The sequence below is a fragment of the Silurus meridionalis genome, chromosome 3 (genome assembly GCF_014805685.1).
Source record: "Silurus meridionalis isolate SWU-2019-XX chromosome 3, ASM1480568v1, whole genome shotgun sequence".
Lineage (NCBI taxonomy): Eukaryota > Metazoa > Chordata > Actinopteri > Siluriformes > Siluridae > Silurus > Silurus meridionalis.
The window spans coordinates 18,549,054-18,561,861 of record NC_060886.1 but is presented as its reverse complement, the minus strand read 5'-3'; the positions used below and the strand labels follow the sequence as shown (position 1 = coordinate 18,561,861).

At 37.4% G+C, this 12,808-nt stretch overlaps 1 protein-coding gene across 2 annotated transcripts; it reads left to right on the top strand.

Annotated features, from left to right (window-relative positions):
- Positions 1-747: 747 nt before the first annotated feature.
- Positions 748-12,648, top strand: gpr155a (G protein-coupled receptor 155a). Of its 2 annotated transcripts, none has more exons than XM_046845248.1 (16): positions 748-959; positions 1,226-1,727; positions 2,486-2,885; positions 4,076-4,244; positions 4,565-4,720; positions 5,413-5,496; positions 6,178-6,298; positions 6,401-6,485; positions 7,870-7,960; positions 8,314-8,515; positions 8,636-8,731; positions 9,680-9,810; positions 11,226-11,321; positions 11,420-11,484; positions 11,579-11,716; positions 12,408-12,648. In XM_046845248.1, exons 2-16 carry the CDS (start codon positions 1,298-1,300, stop codon positions 12,619-12,621), a joined length of 2,478 nt encoding a protein of 825 aa, XP_046701204.1. In that variant the 5' UTR covers positions 748-959; positions 1,226-1,297; the 3' UTR covers positions 12,622-12,648. The 2 variants fall into 2 exon arrangements, with proteins under 2 accessions (XP_046701204.1, XP_046701206.1); XM_046845250.1 differs by having other exon boundaries at positions 748-1,001.
- The last annotated feature ends 160 nt before the right edge of the window (positions 12,649-12,808 follow it).

Genomic DNA, 12,808 nt, shown 5'->3' with positions numbered 1-12,808 from the left:
CTCTTGTTCAGTGTTTAATTTTGGGCTGAATGTGGCCCTGCAGTAAACTCTGCTGCTTGCACACAGTATCATCAGGGTTGAGATGTGGCAGTGTTTGAGCAGCCAGACTCTTATAAGATGATCACCATAATTTGCACAGTATTATGAGGTCTGATGAGGTGTCAGGTGTGGGCCTATTAGTCAGTTGCAATTTTTATACATACTTGTAGAAGGGAAATTTAAAGTCAATCTAACAGCAACCCCACACAAAATACACTGCACATTATTCACAAATAATGGAATGGTTATCATGTTGTGTAACATTGTTGCTGAAAGCTCTATATGAACCTACACTGAATTTTGATGAATAGTAGATAGCAGCTATGAGTCAGTTGTAATATTAAAAAATAATTAAGAAATGAGTACCATTTCTACAAAGTCTTGGAGTAATATTAAGGCAAAAACAGGTAATGTTTTGTTATTAGCATATAGGTAAAGAAAATGGGCGTGTCCTGTCCCTCAGACAGCCAGTCAAAGGCGGCAACTGGGACTCGATTTTGTTTCGATTTTGTTTCGTGAAATTATGAGATTTTATTTATTTATTTATTTAGATGTGGGTTTAAAGTATGTGTATTTTTATTTTATTTTAGCCATGACACCAAACCCCTCGCTGAAGATTTCCCATTTTGTAATCACAAAGACTTTTATTAAATCCTCTCCATAAAACCAAGGTTCCTGTTTATAAGGCCATAACCCCGTCCGCCCACTGTGATTGGCTAAAGCATGTGTCTGGCGGTTGATAAAGTCATACACCAGGAGAGAGAGAGAGAGCAGGACACGGCGAAATTTGTTTTAGGTTTCCTTCCGACATGGATATTTTGTTATAAACAGTCTCTGAACTGGTTACATCTAGTTTGATTTCGTTTGTCTTCTCTCAATGTGGGGCGGCAATGCAGTTTCCTGACGGTGACACCGGCGAGGTCTATACTACACTACACTACACTACACTACACTACAGCCAGGTAACAAGTCTATAAAGTGCGACTATTCGAGGAATATTTTAAAGAATCTGTTTTGTCTGCTTGAATTGTATATCGTAAATATACGGGATATGGCATTTTAATCTGCTGAGTCAGTGCTCATTTTGTTTTCCATCACAACTTAGTAACAATTTAAACAAAATGACCATACAATGTGATCAGCTCTAAACAGTTCACTGATTTCTTTGCTTAAACACCCTACACAGGTTTTGTATTTTGAAGTCTGGCTGAACACTTCCAAGTCCATTCACATCTGAAGTCTTCAGACCTCCAACAGGATGGATGTGCTTCCAAACACTTTCTCTATGTCCAACCACATGCATGGAGACGACCCCTCATCTGTTCCTCCACCTGCCATGTCTATTGATAAACTCTTGCCTGCCCTCCTTGAGTGTTTTGGGATCATACTATGTGGCTACGTTGCTGGCCGGGCCAATATCATAACCTCCACCCAATCCAAAGGTCTGGGAAACTTTGTGTCAAAGTTTGCTCTACCAGCACTGCTGTTTAAGAACATGGTGCTGCTGGACTTTGGCAATGTCATCTGGCCATTTCTTTGGAGCATCTTAGTGGCCAAACTGTCTGTTTTCTTTGTTGTGTGTGTATTGACTTTGCTGGTGTCTAGCAAGGATAGCCGATACTCCAAAGCTGGACTATTCTCCATATTTGCCACTCAAAGTAATGACTTTGCCTTGGGATATCCTATAGGTAAGTAACTTACTATCAGAGCTTTTTCAATGTGGCCTTTAATTGAAAAAGTAAATAGTCTAGCCATAGAAAGTTTACAAATTTTCTCATTTTGCCTTTACATTGCCTTTACATTACTTTACATTACTTGATTTACTGATCACCCTCTAGCAATTAAGCCAACTTTATATTATGAACTATCTTCTTCTTCTTTCATGCTGCACCCATTAGGGGTCGCCACAGCGGATCATCCGTCTCCATATCACCCTGTCCTCATATATTATGAACTATATTTATATTATATTATGAACATTCTGTTGTAAAAGGACCAAAAATAATTGCAGTGTGCTTTAAGACACAAGGCGTGTGTGTGTTGTGTTAATATGAAAGATTTAATTTTCACAGCATAAAATGTCAGTGATTCAATATTGAAAATCTAAAATCCTATTTCTGTTGCTATAATGCACAGATTTGCACAACCAGGTTGAGTGGCGTGTTAGTGATTGCGCCATGTAGATTTAGTTAATCCCTGTAGTTGTTTTGTTTGTGGTTGATCTGTTTGATTGCTCTGTATCCAATGACTCACCATTATCGTGTGCTTGCTGTACTTTTTTTAGTTATTCTTTTAGATTTATTTTAATAAGGATGTTATTGGATGTTAGATTAGATTGGAACCTAATTTTGCAAACCTTTTAGCAGATCATCTGTATGGCTTTTGTTTTCATTTTGCCACTACTTCCTTCTCGAACTAACTGATGTATAAAATATTTCCTCCACAGTTGAAGCATTATACAGGAACACCCACCCAGAGTACCTTCAGTATATTTACCTGGTTGCACCAGTCTCCCTCATGGTGCTCAATCCTATTGGATTTGCATTCTGCGAAGTCCAGAAATGGAGACGTGAGCAGCGGCAGCAGAAGAGTAAGCTGCATGTAATCGGAGTGGTCTTCATTCATGTTCTTAAGAATCCCATTGTCTTCATGGTGGTAATTGGGATTGCAGCACATTTTGTCCTGGGCCCAAAGGTCCCAGATTTCATGCAGGAGTTTGTGGATGGTTTGGCCAACTCTTTTGGAGGAGCAGCTCTGTTTTATCTGGGTCTGACCATGGTGGGTCAGCTGAAGAAACTAACCAGGTCCACTGTGGTGGCTCTTATACTGCTCATTACTGCCAAATTGTAAGTGCATCCAGTGTTTTAAAAGGTGATAAATTACCTTGCCATTGTGCTTATTATTATTAAAACCTATTGTCTATTTTTACATTATTGTGCAATTACATAATTGTCTTTTAATCCACACGGGTTACAGCTTGGTGTATTTGCGTTTAGAGAATAAGCAAGTTTTGGTTTGGTCTAGATGCACTATATGGACAACAGTATTGGGAGTCTTGACTTTTCTAGCCACGTGTGGTTCTTCCGAAACTGCGCCATGTAGATATGTTTTACATGGGATGAATTAGATTGCACTCCAGACCCAAACTCTCCACATCAACACTCCAAAATCAGTGGAACATCTTCCCAGAAAAAGTGGAGGTTATTATTACGAGGGGAGGAGAATAAATGTATTCACATCTTATAGTCCGGGGGCTGACAAACTTTTTTCCATATAGTGTATGCACAAAACTGCAGCAAAATTTAACAAGTGTAATCCTCAGAATAATGCAGTGGATTTATTTTCATATGGAGGCCTGTATGTAAATGTTAAGAGCTCATAAAAGCCAGCAACCAATAAAATGAGGAAGGTTGTATTGCATGTTCTGAAACACTGAATCTGTAGTAAGTTTAGATTTATCAACCCAAATCATTGTTGGGTCAAACATCAAATGTTAAAATATTCATCCTAAAACCATTAAATATGTTGTTTATATCTGTAAAATATAATTTAAATGTAAAGTGTGTTGGTTTCACTAGACTCTATCTGACACCTGTTATTTGTACAGCGAGGAGGACTTTGTTTTCTTTTCATAATGTTGAAACATGAACTCAACATAGTACTTTTATTAATTATTGATTATTAATTGGTTTATTTATGCAGTAGCTTTGTGCAGTGGTCGAACAGCTTAGTTTTACACAGAATGCAGTGTGATTATAATGTGAATCTACATTAAAAACTCCACTAAGTTGGAGTGGTGGGACAAGTTATGTAATATGTAAAGTAATGTAGAAACTAAGGAACTATGTAGGAACTTATCTGTAGTATGTTGAACTCTTTACCACATAACCACCATTTGTGAGGATTGTGGTTTTATAGAATTTTTGCATGTTGTGCTATATAACGTGTAATGTGTTCAGAGGAAATGTAAGATTTTCTGGTAGAAACAACTTGAAATTGTTTTACTCTAGGAACTGTTTGTGTGTGTTGTCCTTAGACTGGTGATGCCGCTGATCTGTAGAGGCATGGTGGAGGTTCTGGACAGAGGGAATATTAGTTCTCAAAATCAGAGCAGTCTCTCTAACTATGCTTTCCTCTATGGCGTTTTTCCCACTGCACCCAGTGTGGCCATTTATGCCAGTCACTACAACATGGAGCTGCAAGTGGTAAGTTGTGTGTTTACTTTTCAAGATGAGAAATGTGTTCCAGATTTATGGTTTATATAAAAAAAAAATGTATCTGCTTCTGGGATAAAATAGAGATAAATATAAAAGTGGTGATCTGTACTACACCTTGAGGTCCCCAGTAATGCAAGTATGGCAGGGGAGTTAGGAGATGTGTATTATTTGGGCTAACTTTAACTCCAGAGTGCCATTTTATCCATAATGATAAGCAGCATGTGATGTGTTTCAAAATAACTTTAGGTTGAATTGTCTGCTTTGAAGGTGTGCAGTCGTCTTTAAATGTGTTTGACTAATTTTTTCAGATGACCTCAGGGATGGTGATCTGCACATTTCTCTCTGCTCCCATCATGTATGTCTCTGCATGGCTGCTGACTATTCCCTGGATGAATCCCAAACTACTAGAATCAGCACTACAAAACGTTAGCTTTAACATCAGCATTGTCAGCCTTGTCGCTCTAGTGAGTAGTGCCCTTTATACACAAGGACCATACTATTACATTTTTTGTTGTTGTTTATTTCAAGCCAAACTAATGCTCACTCTGGTTTCAGCTCTGTAGAACAGGATAATAGTACAGGATTATGTAGATTTTATGATAATTACGTTGCAGTCTTATGATAATTACAGTAGTTTTAAACTTTTTCATTAAACCATTCCATTTGAAACTAGTATTATCAAAGGCTATGATTTATATAGTTTTGGATTATGAAGTATTGTTAATTGTTTTTCAGTTTTGTTGTGCACAGTAATGAGTGCTTATAATCTAGGGGACTTTGGGTGCTGTGCTCAACCACAGGGGGCCTACATTTCCTTCCTCTGTAGCATAACTCTGAAATTTTTAGCTCCATACAAAACCAGGAAACAGAAATACATTTTTAACTAACAAGTAATGCATGTAAACAGATCTCCACCTTAAGTGGAGCAACACAAATTCATTATTTAAAAGTAAGTTGTATTTTTTACTGCTACTTTGTTCTATAATGATAGGATCTGAGATGTTTTGCATCGGTTTAAAATACACAATAAGATGGCACATGATAAGAGAATAACTGAACAATATATTTGTACCTTTTTCAATGGGTCCAATTTGTTTAAATATATAAAATGTACAGCAGTTATGGTAGAGTAAGATGTGTGCTTGTGTGCATGCAGGTGTGGTGTGTTGCTGTCTGTATAATGAGTAAGAAGTTCCGTAGACGTCCGCATATGTTTACCATCAATCTGTTTGTGGCACAGGTGAGGAATGATAATCATGCTGACATATTTAATATGGCCTACTGCTCTATTTGTGAATCATTGACATGATTAATGTGTGCAGTGAAACAGCATATTACAGAAATCTGTTGTAAAGATGTTATGTAAGAGATTAAAACCAAGTACATCGCAGCACTGGTGAATTCTCCATTATGATTAAACAGAACATAGACACTCACACCTTCTCATGATATATAACCATTCAACGCCACATGTCCTGTTCATCATATTCATGTTTTTGTCTGCTTGACAGGACCATACAAATGTGTGTATCTTGTATTAGAGCAGTAAAAATTAGGTGCTTTGAGTACAATTCCCTCATACTGACCACTGGATGTTCAACATGGCACCTCATGGCAAAGACTCTCTGAGGATTTGAGAATTAAAATTGTTGCTCTAAACAAAGATGGCCAAGGCTATAAGAAGTTCGGTAACATTTACAGTACAGTGAAGATTAAGTATCTTCTTAATGAAAATAGAAGCAAGCATGAACTTGACAAAAAGCTATAGTTTAAGTAAATCTTCACTTGCTGTCTGGCAGTATCAGATCACCCTGTCAGTCACTGATTATTTCTCTCTCTCTCTCTCTCTCTCTCTCTCTCTCTCTCTCTCTCTCTCTCTCTCTCTCACTCACTCATTGTTATCCTTCCCACAATTGTGTAGCTGGGGGTATGTCTAGGTATGATCGCTTGGAAATTTGTGGCGGTTGAGAATAGCTATGTTGGTCAGGTCTTGATCTTTACACTTCTCTATGGCTCACTCTACAGTACTTACATATGGCCTGGTAAGAAAAAAATCATTAACGCGCACTCATTACTTTTTAATTTCTGCAGTATGTCAAAATGTTCCACTGTTAATAATGTTAATTAGTTTTTTGTATTCTTAGGTCTGATAGCTCTGTCTCTATTCTTGCTGAAGAGAGATGAGGAGCTGAAGGTGCAGCCTGGTGTTTTAATGATAATTGGTTGGGGGTAAGTGTCTGTCTTTAGAGCTGCTACTATTAGCACACACACTGTTTTGACACGTTTGTTGGCATGAAGTGGGCATGTAGAATTATTATTCTGTTCTGCTGTGGGTGTGGTTGGCAGACAAGTAAAAATTTATTGAAAAAGGACTAAAGTGATATTGGTTAAAAGCTTAAAATTAGTCTGCTGACTGGACATTCAAGAAGTCAGTATAGCAACCAAAGCAGGATCAGAGACATGGGTATGGTTTTACACTAAAATATGTGTAGGTGTAGTTTTGTTCATGCTGTAACAGTCCACAGCAGCATGGGTCTGCACTTGATCTACCGTATTTTTCGGACTATAAGCCGCTACTTTTTTCCCAGTTTCACAAACTTCAAGCCAAAAAACCTAACCCCATAACATTAGACCAATGAAATTTCCGAACGGAAACGAAAAAACGCACCTCACCTGTGTTCTGAGCTGCACGGCATCGGGAGAAAAAAACGTTTTTTCTTAAACACACGACGATGCCAAAAGATAAACTCCTGAGAGAAATAGTTGTGAAAGGAAGGAGGAAGACAGTGAACAATGACTTTCTTGGTAGGCTACTGTTTAGATACAAGCCATTGTAACGTGTTAAGTCTGGGTGAAGGGAGAGCTCGCTAACTACAGTTGCGAACAGAAATCATATAAGCACAGACAGGTTTCCAAAACTCGTGCTTTTTTATTTTTCTTAGCAACAGCGTTACGGGGTTAGTCAAAGAAACTTTGAAATGAGCATCAGAAAATAATAAGGACATATTCCTCGGTCTTGCACACATGCAGTAATACCTGAAAAATGCAGCGGCAGGCTATTCCCAAAATACCGCTATGCTCCTAAAGGAAGCACAACATATTTTACCCGTTACACTGTGTAACAGACACTGTCTTTCGTAGACAGGTGCGGCTTATTTATGTTAATAAAAATCTTTGTCAAATTCAGTGGGTGCGGCTTTATAGTCCGGAAATGACGGTATATATGTGGGGCAGCAAAGCCATACTATATCTTGCCTAAAGTGGTATATTGTGGAGCTGCTCTGAGATGGCATAAACATAAATTTCTTTCCCCATGGACCCAATCATATTTTAGTACACACTGTGTTTAATGTAGTTTGAAGCGTCAAAAGGATTGTGATAACATTAAAAATGAATACAAACCACCAGATCACCAAAGTCATGTCATGTTAGTGACTGCATAAGCAATGATCCTGTTTAGATGCTGTCCCCTTTATTTATTGGAAAAAAAAAACAACAATTTACTAAGGGCAGTTTTTGTGTGATCAATTCGAGAAGAAACAGGGCTGCTTACAGTCAGTTAGATACAAACAGACATTTACAAAGTGTCTTATACTTTATCTCTCATTTACAGAGTGCCTGGTGTGGCAGTAAGCATCCTGTTGATAGTGGGAGAGAGAATGCCAGACACAATTGACTCTGCATTCTTTTTTGGCCAGTCACAGGTAAAAATTTAACATCAACAGTGTCTTTCATACAGTAAGCATTGGTTCATCAAATAGAACATGGGCTGTTTTAGTAATTGGGTTCAAGAAACTTTATCCTACAGGCCACGATCCATAGGTGTTACTATACAGTATTATTTTGAAATATAGTATGTCTTGCTGAGTATGAGCTACTAAGAATTCTCTCATTGTTTAATGTGAAGTGAAATAAAAATGTATTTTGTAAAGTCTTTACAAGCTCCTTTAAATGTTTTAAATGGATTTCCAGATGTAGAAAGACGTTTTTCATTTTTTTTTATTTATTAATTAATTTTTTAATTCCCATTCCTCTGTCTCCCTCTTTGTACATTTAGGTTGTGATTACAGTCATTGTATTGGGAATAGGTATTGCTGTATCTGGACTCTGCCTCATGCTGCTCAGCAGAGGTACACATGAATATCAAACTCTGGAGCATGGCTCACTAAATGGCACTGCAGAGGACCTTAGGACCGACAACAATATACAAATTCAAAGCACAGTTGAGCAGACCACCGTGGAGACTGCCAATAATAGAGGTAATCCACATTCACATACTCTGATCAATTGAAACTATTTCAGAGGTACTGTGCTTTAATATTTGGTAATTAAATGTGACTATTGATACTTATTTCTTTTTTTTTTTTTTGTTCTTTCAGGGCATCAAGAATGTCAGTGTAACTGTTCTTTAGTTCAGGATGTACATAATAATATTTACAACAGCAGTGTGAAGGACACACCATCTATACAGCAAGGTAAATTATAACTGCTTATTTGGTTTTCAGGTTTGGAAATTAACTATACAGCTTATAGTGTATATACTGTTTTTATGTATTGTTTTGCATTCTATTTGGCCATTTGAATCTATTTAAATTTATTTAGTTGCACAATTCCAGCTGTATGTGATTGTATATGACATGACATATACATGCCTTTGAGATAATCTCTCAAAAGAATAAAGCTGGATGAAGTGAACTTGCCAATGACACTCATAAGCCAGAAACTATACTCCTCATAAGCAATATACCGCATATAAACACAAACCCACCAAGTCTTTATTAATCAGAACCTAAACAATAGATCTATGGTTCTCACCAACATCTATAAACAAACATAGAATCACATCTGTCATGTCATTTTTCCACAAAAAAGTAAACCAGCATTCAGAGAAATAAGTACGTTGTGTAACTCAGTAATATGCAGAACTGCTTTTGGTATGATAATGTGAAGTAATATATTTCAGATTCTATCAGTCTCTACCATTGTTTCAGTTCACTGATGTTTAATGACATTTGCTCATGCACAATCCTTTTAAGATCCCTCCACAGAATCTCTAAAATTCACAAGTGAATCTGTTTTTTCATCATGTGATAGTTTGTGATTAAGGATTTAAGGTTTAAGGATGTTTGCCTTGTTTTTCTAACAAAGCAAACATTTATTTGTTTCATGACCTTTAAGAGAGAAATGGTTAGAAGCAAACACTAACAACAGGGATGTCCTTGGAATACACTTAATTAAAGGAGGCTTTAAAATATTTTTTTCAGACATACACTAGTCTTCTAATGTATTGGCTTGTTACAGTCATTTCAGAAGCCCTCCGTTGTTCTCTAAAACAACTTTACGGTAATGTTTATGTTGGTAAATATGACTGCGCAATTGTAATTCCTTGCCATGGTCAGTGTGTGCGATGACTCTGTTCACAGGTCAGTGTGGGAACTGCTGTGACTCATCTCATTGTTTGCTGGTAGAAGAAGAGCAAAAGCAGCAGACTGCAGACAGACAGGTGGCCAGACATGTGCTGCTTTGTCTGTTACTCATTGTCAGTCTCCTGGCTGTAAGTATAAATAACATCTGGTTCATTTTATGCTTGTTATTGCTAGTAGAAACAAAATCTTGTGCTAAATGCTATAGTGATTGACTGTGGATGTGGAATGGGGAAGAACTTTAGCTATAGCTCTCGCCAGCTTCTGCTTTGCAATGGACAGTCAGATGGAGATGGTGGTTACTTTGTCCAATAAACACAAGTGTGAGATGGGAATTTATAGGAAGTTGCTTAAGAGGAAGTTGAAACCTCAGTCTCCCAAATGTTGGTTATTTCATAATTTCATTTACATTAAATACATTTTCAGTTCAGCTCTGAGAAAGTTTGTGCTTTTAGTAGCTGCAAGTAGGCACCTGGTAGTTACTTTATCTTTTTATTGCTGAATTCTGTAAGCGAGGTGGTTTTCTTTCAATGCCTGGTAGTAACACACAATTCACCAAATCATCAATACATAGTAACTGAGTACATGACAATAAACACAATTGGTGATTTTGGTTAAAATAAACTAAAATGAAAACAGTGTATGCAAATTAACAAATAATAAATGTTGCAAACGATTAAATTCAGTTCAGCTTTAGTTGTTTAGCTCTTTCAACGATATACATTGTCCCAAAGCAGCTTTACAGATATAAAGAGATCATGAAGTTTAGTGCCTATAATTGTGTTCCTTATAAGTTTATCCTTAATGAGCAAGCCAGTTGTGAGTGTGGCAAGAAAAAAGTCCCTGATCTGTTATAAGGAAGAAAACTGGAGAGGAACCAAAATCAAAAGGGAACCCATCCTCATTCGGGTGGCACCAAATGTCTAATAATTATAGTTCCATCATCGTTCAGTGATTGGTGCTTAAATGCAGAACTGTTTATGCAAAATGAAGCCTTAAGCCATAAAAAATACAGTCCATATCAGCTTTAAAGTTCAGAGGTCCAACTTTGCACAAAATCCACTCCACTAGCTTATTTTATGACTATGAATTATGCATGTGATATTGCCTGACCTAACCTGGTACTTAAATGTGCACATTTTGGAGACACTCTGTCTAAATGCAGACTCCATCATGTATCTGATGTTTTGCACAATAGAAGCTTGCAGAGATGTCTATCTATCTGTATTGGATCAGTATCAAGCATTGACCAATACTCAGCACTCTGAAATGAGATCCACGTCTGTACACCACTCAAACATTGCAGGCTACAATGCACGCTGTAATGACTTTTTTTAATTTGCAGATTTTTTTTACCACGAAAACCTTAAAATATAAATATTATTACTATTATATATTATTAGGGCTCCCATGTCTGCAGTTATTACACTGTAAAATGCCTGATCAGGTACTGCAATTAGAGAAGTAAATCCTTCAGATGGACTTTTAGCAGTTTCATCAATTTTACCAAAGCAGATTGACATTTGTGTGTATGTGTGTGTGTTAGAATATCTCCAGCTACCTCTGGTGGCTCTTCAGTCCAGTTCCAGGTAGACTTTATTTAGAGCTGCAATTCTTCTGTGCTGTGATCAACTTTGGACAGGTAAGGATGCCTTCAATCTTGCATCAGCATTTTACCACAGCGTACCTAATTGATATATCTGTATATAACATTTATATCTGCCTCTTTCTCCTTCACAGGGATTTATATCATTTGGCATTTTTGGCCTTGACAAACATTTAATCATTATACCATTTAAAAAGAGGTATGTATATTCACATTGGTGAAATCTTTAAGAGCACAGTTAATTCTCTGTTGTTACTTGTGTTTTATATTGTACTTGATTTCTGTGTATGTAGGATGGCACGTCTGATGCAGACTCGGGGACAGGAGGCAGCAGATTCCTCTAATGTGTCTGAGGAGATCAGAATCACCTGCAGTCAGTTTCTCAAGTACCATAAAGAACAATGTATCCAGGACATTGTTAAGGAAAAGAGGTAGGTATTTGCTAATAGATGGCAAAGATAGCTACTATTTTCAAATTATGATGTACAGGTAGTCGTCGACTTACGACCACGATCGGGACCGACAGATCGGTCGTAACACGATTTGGTCGTAAGTTGAGTAGGCTATATGTACAGTACTGTGAAATGATGGCGGAAGCCGCGGCTTCCCGCATCATTCGTAACACAATTTGGTCATAAGTAGAGAAGGCTATATGTACAGCATTGTAAAATTAGGCCGGAAATTATGCACGCCGTGGCCAGCGATTGTGGTCGTAAGTCGCATAGGTCGTAAGTCAACGACTACCTGTATACTAATATATTAAATAAACTGTACATTTTGTAAATTGTGTTCTTTGGCAAATTGCTGTGGAATAAAAAAAATTGAACTTTTAAAACAATTTATTGACTTCTGGGTGGAAAGAATCAAATTTTTTTTTTTTATACAGTAGGCTTCAGTTTCAAGGAATGTTTCATCCCTTTTGTAACACGAGTCACATTTTGTTCTTCTCTAACACATGATTATTTTTTTTCAAATGTCTATTATTTTGTATCTATGGACAAAGCTCTCTTCAGGCTTCCTCATTTTAGTTTCATTTCTGCATTGCACTGGAAGCAGCTTGTTCTCACTTGGTTATAATTCCTCTCTTCATTCTCGTGTGTGTCTGTGTGTGTCGCTGTGCAGGTGTGGGGAGCACAGTGTAGCGCACACATTTCTTGGAAGTGAAATGGTGGTGTGGCTGCAAACTGTTGGATTGGCCAGTGACCAGGGTGAGGCGCTGCTGTATGGTTGCCGCTTGCTGGAGGGTGGAGTTATCCACCACATCACTTATGACTATGATTTCCAAGACGATAACTTGCATTACTCTTTCACAGAGGACTCTGCGGTTCATCACTAAAACTGAAAGAAATTTGTGCCCAGAAAATTCAAGTGTTCAAGTTTCATTTTGTCCAGGTTTAATTTTGTTTATAGTTCAAATTTCAGTTTGTTGAACACATCACCAGAGAACCTATAGTGTGATTTATATTTTTGGTGTGTATTGGACTTGTTTACGGGGGGAAAAAAGGGATGCAGCTGACCATGTG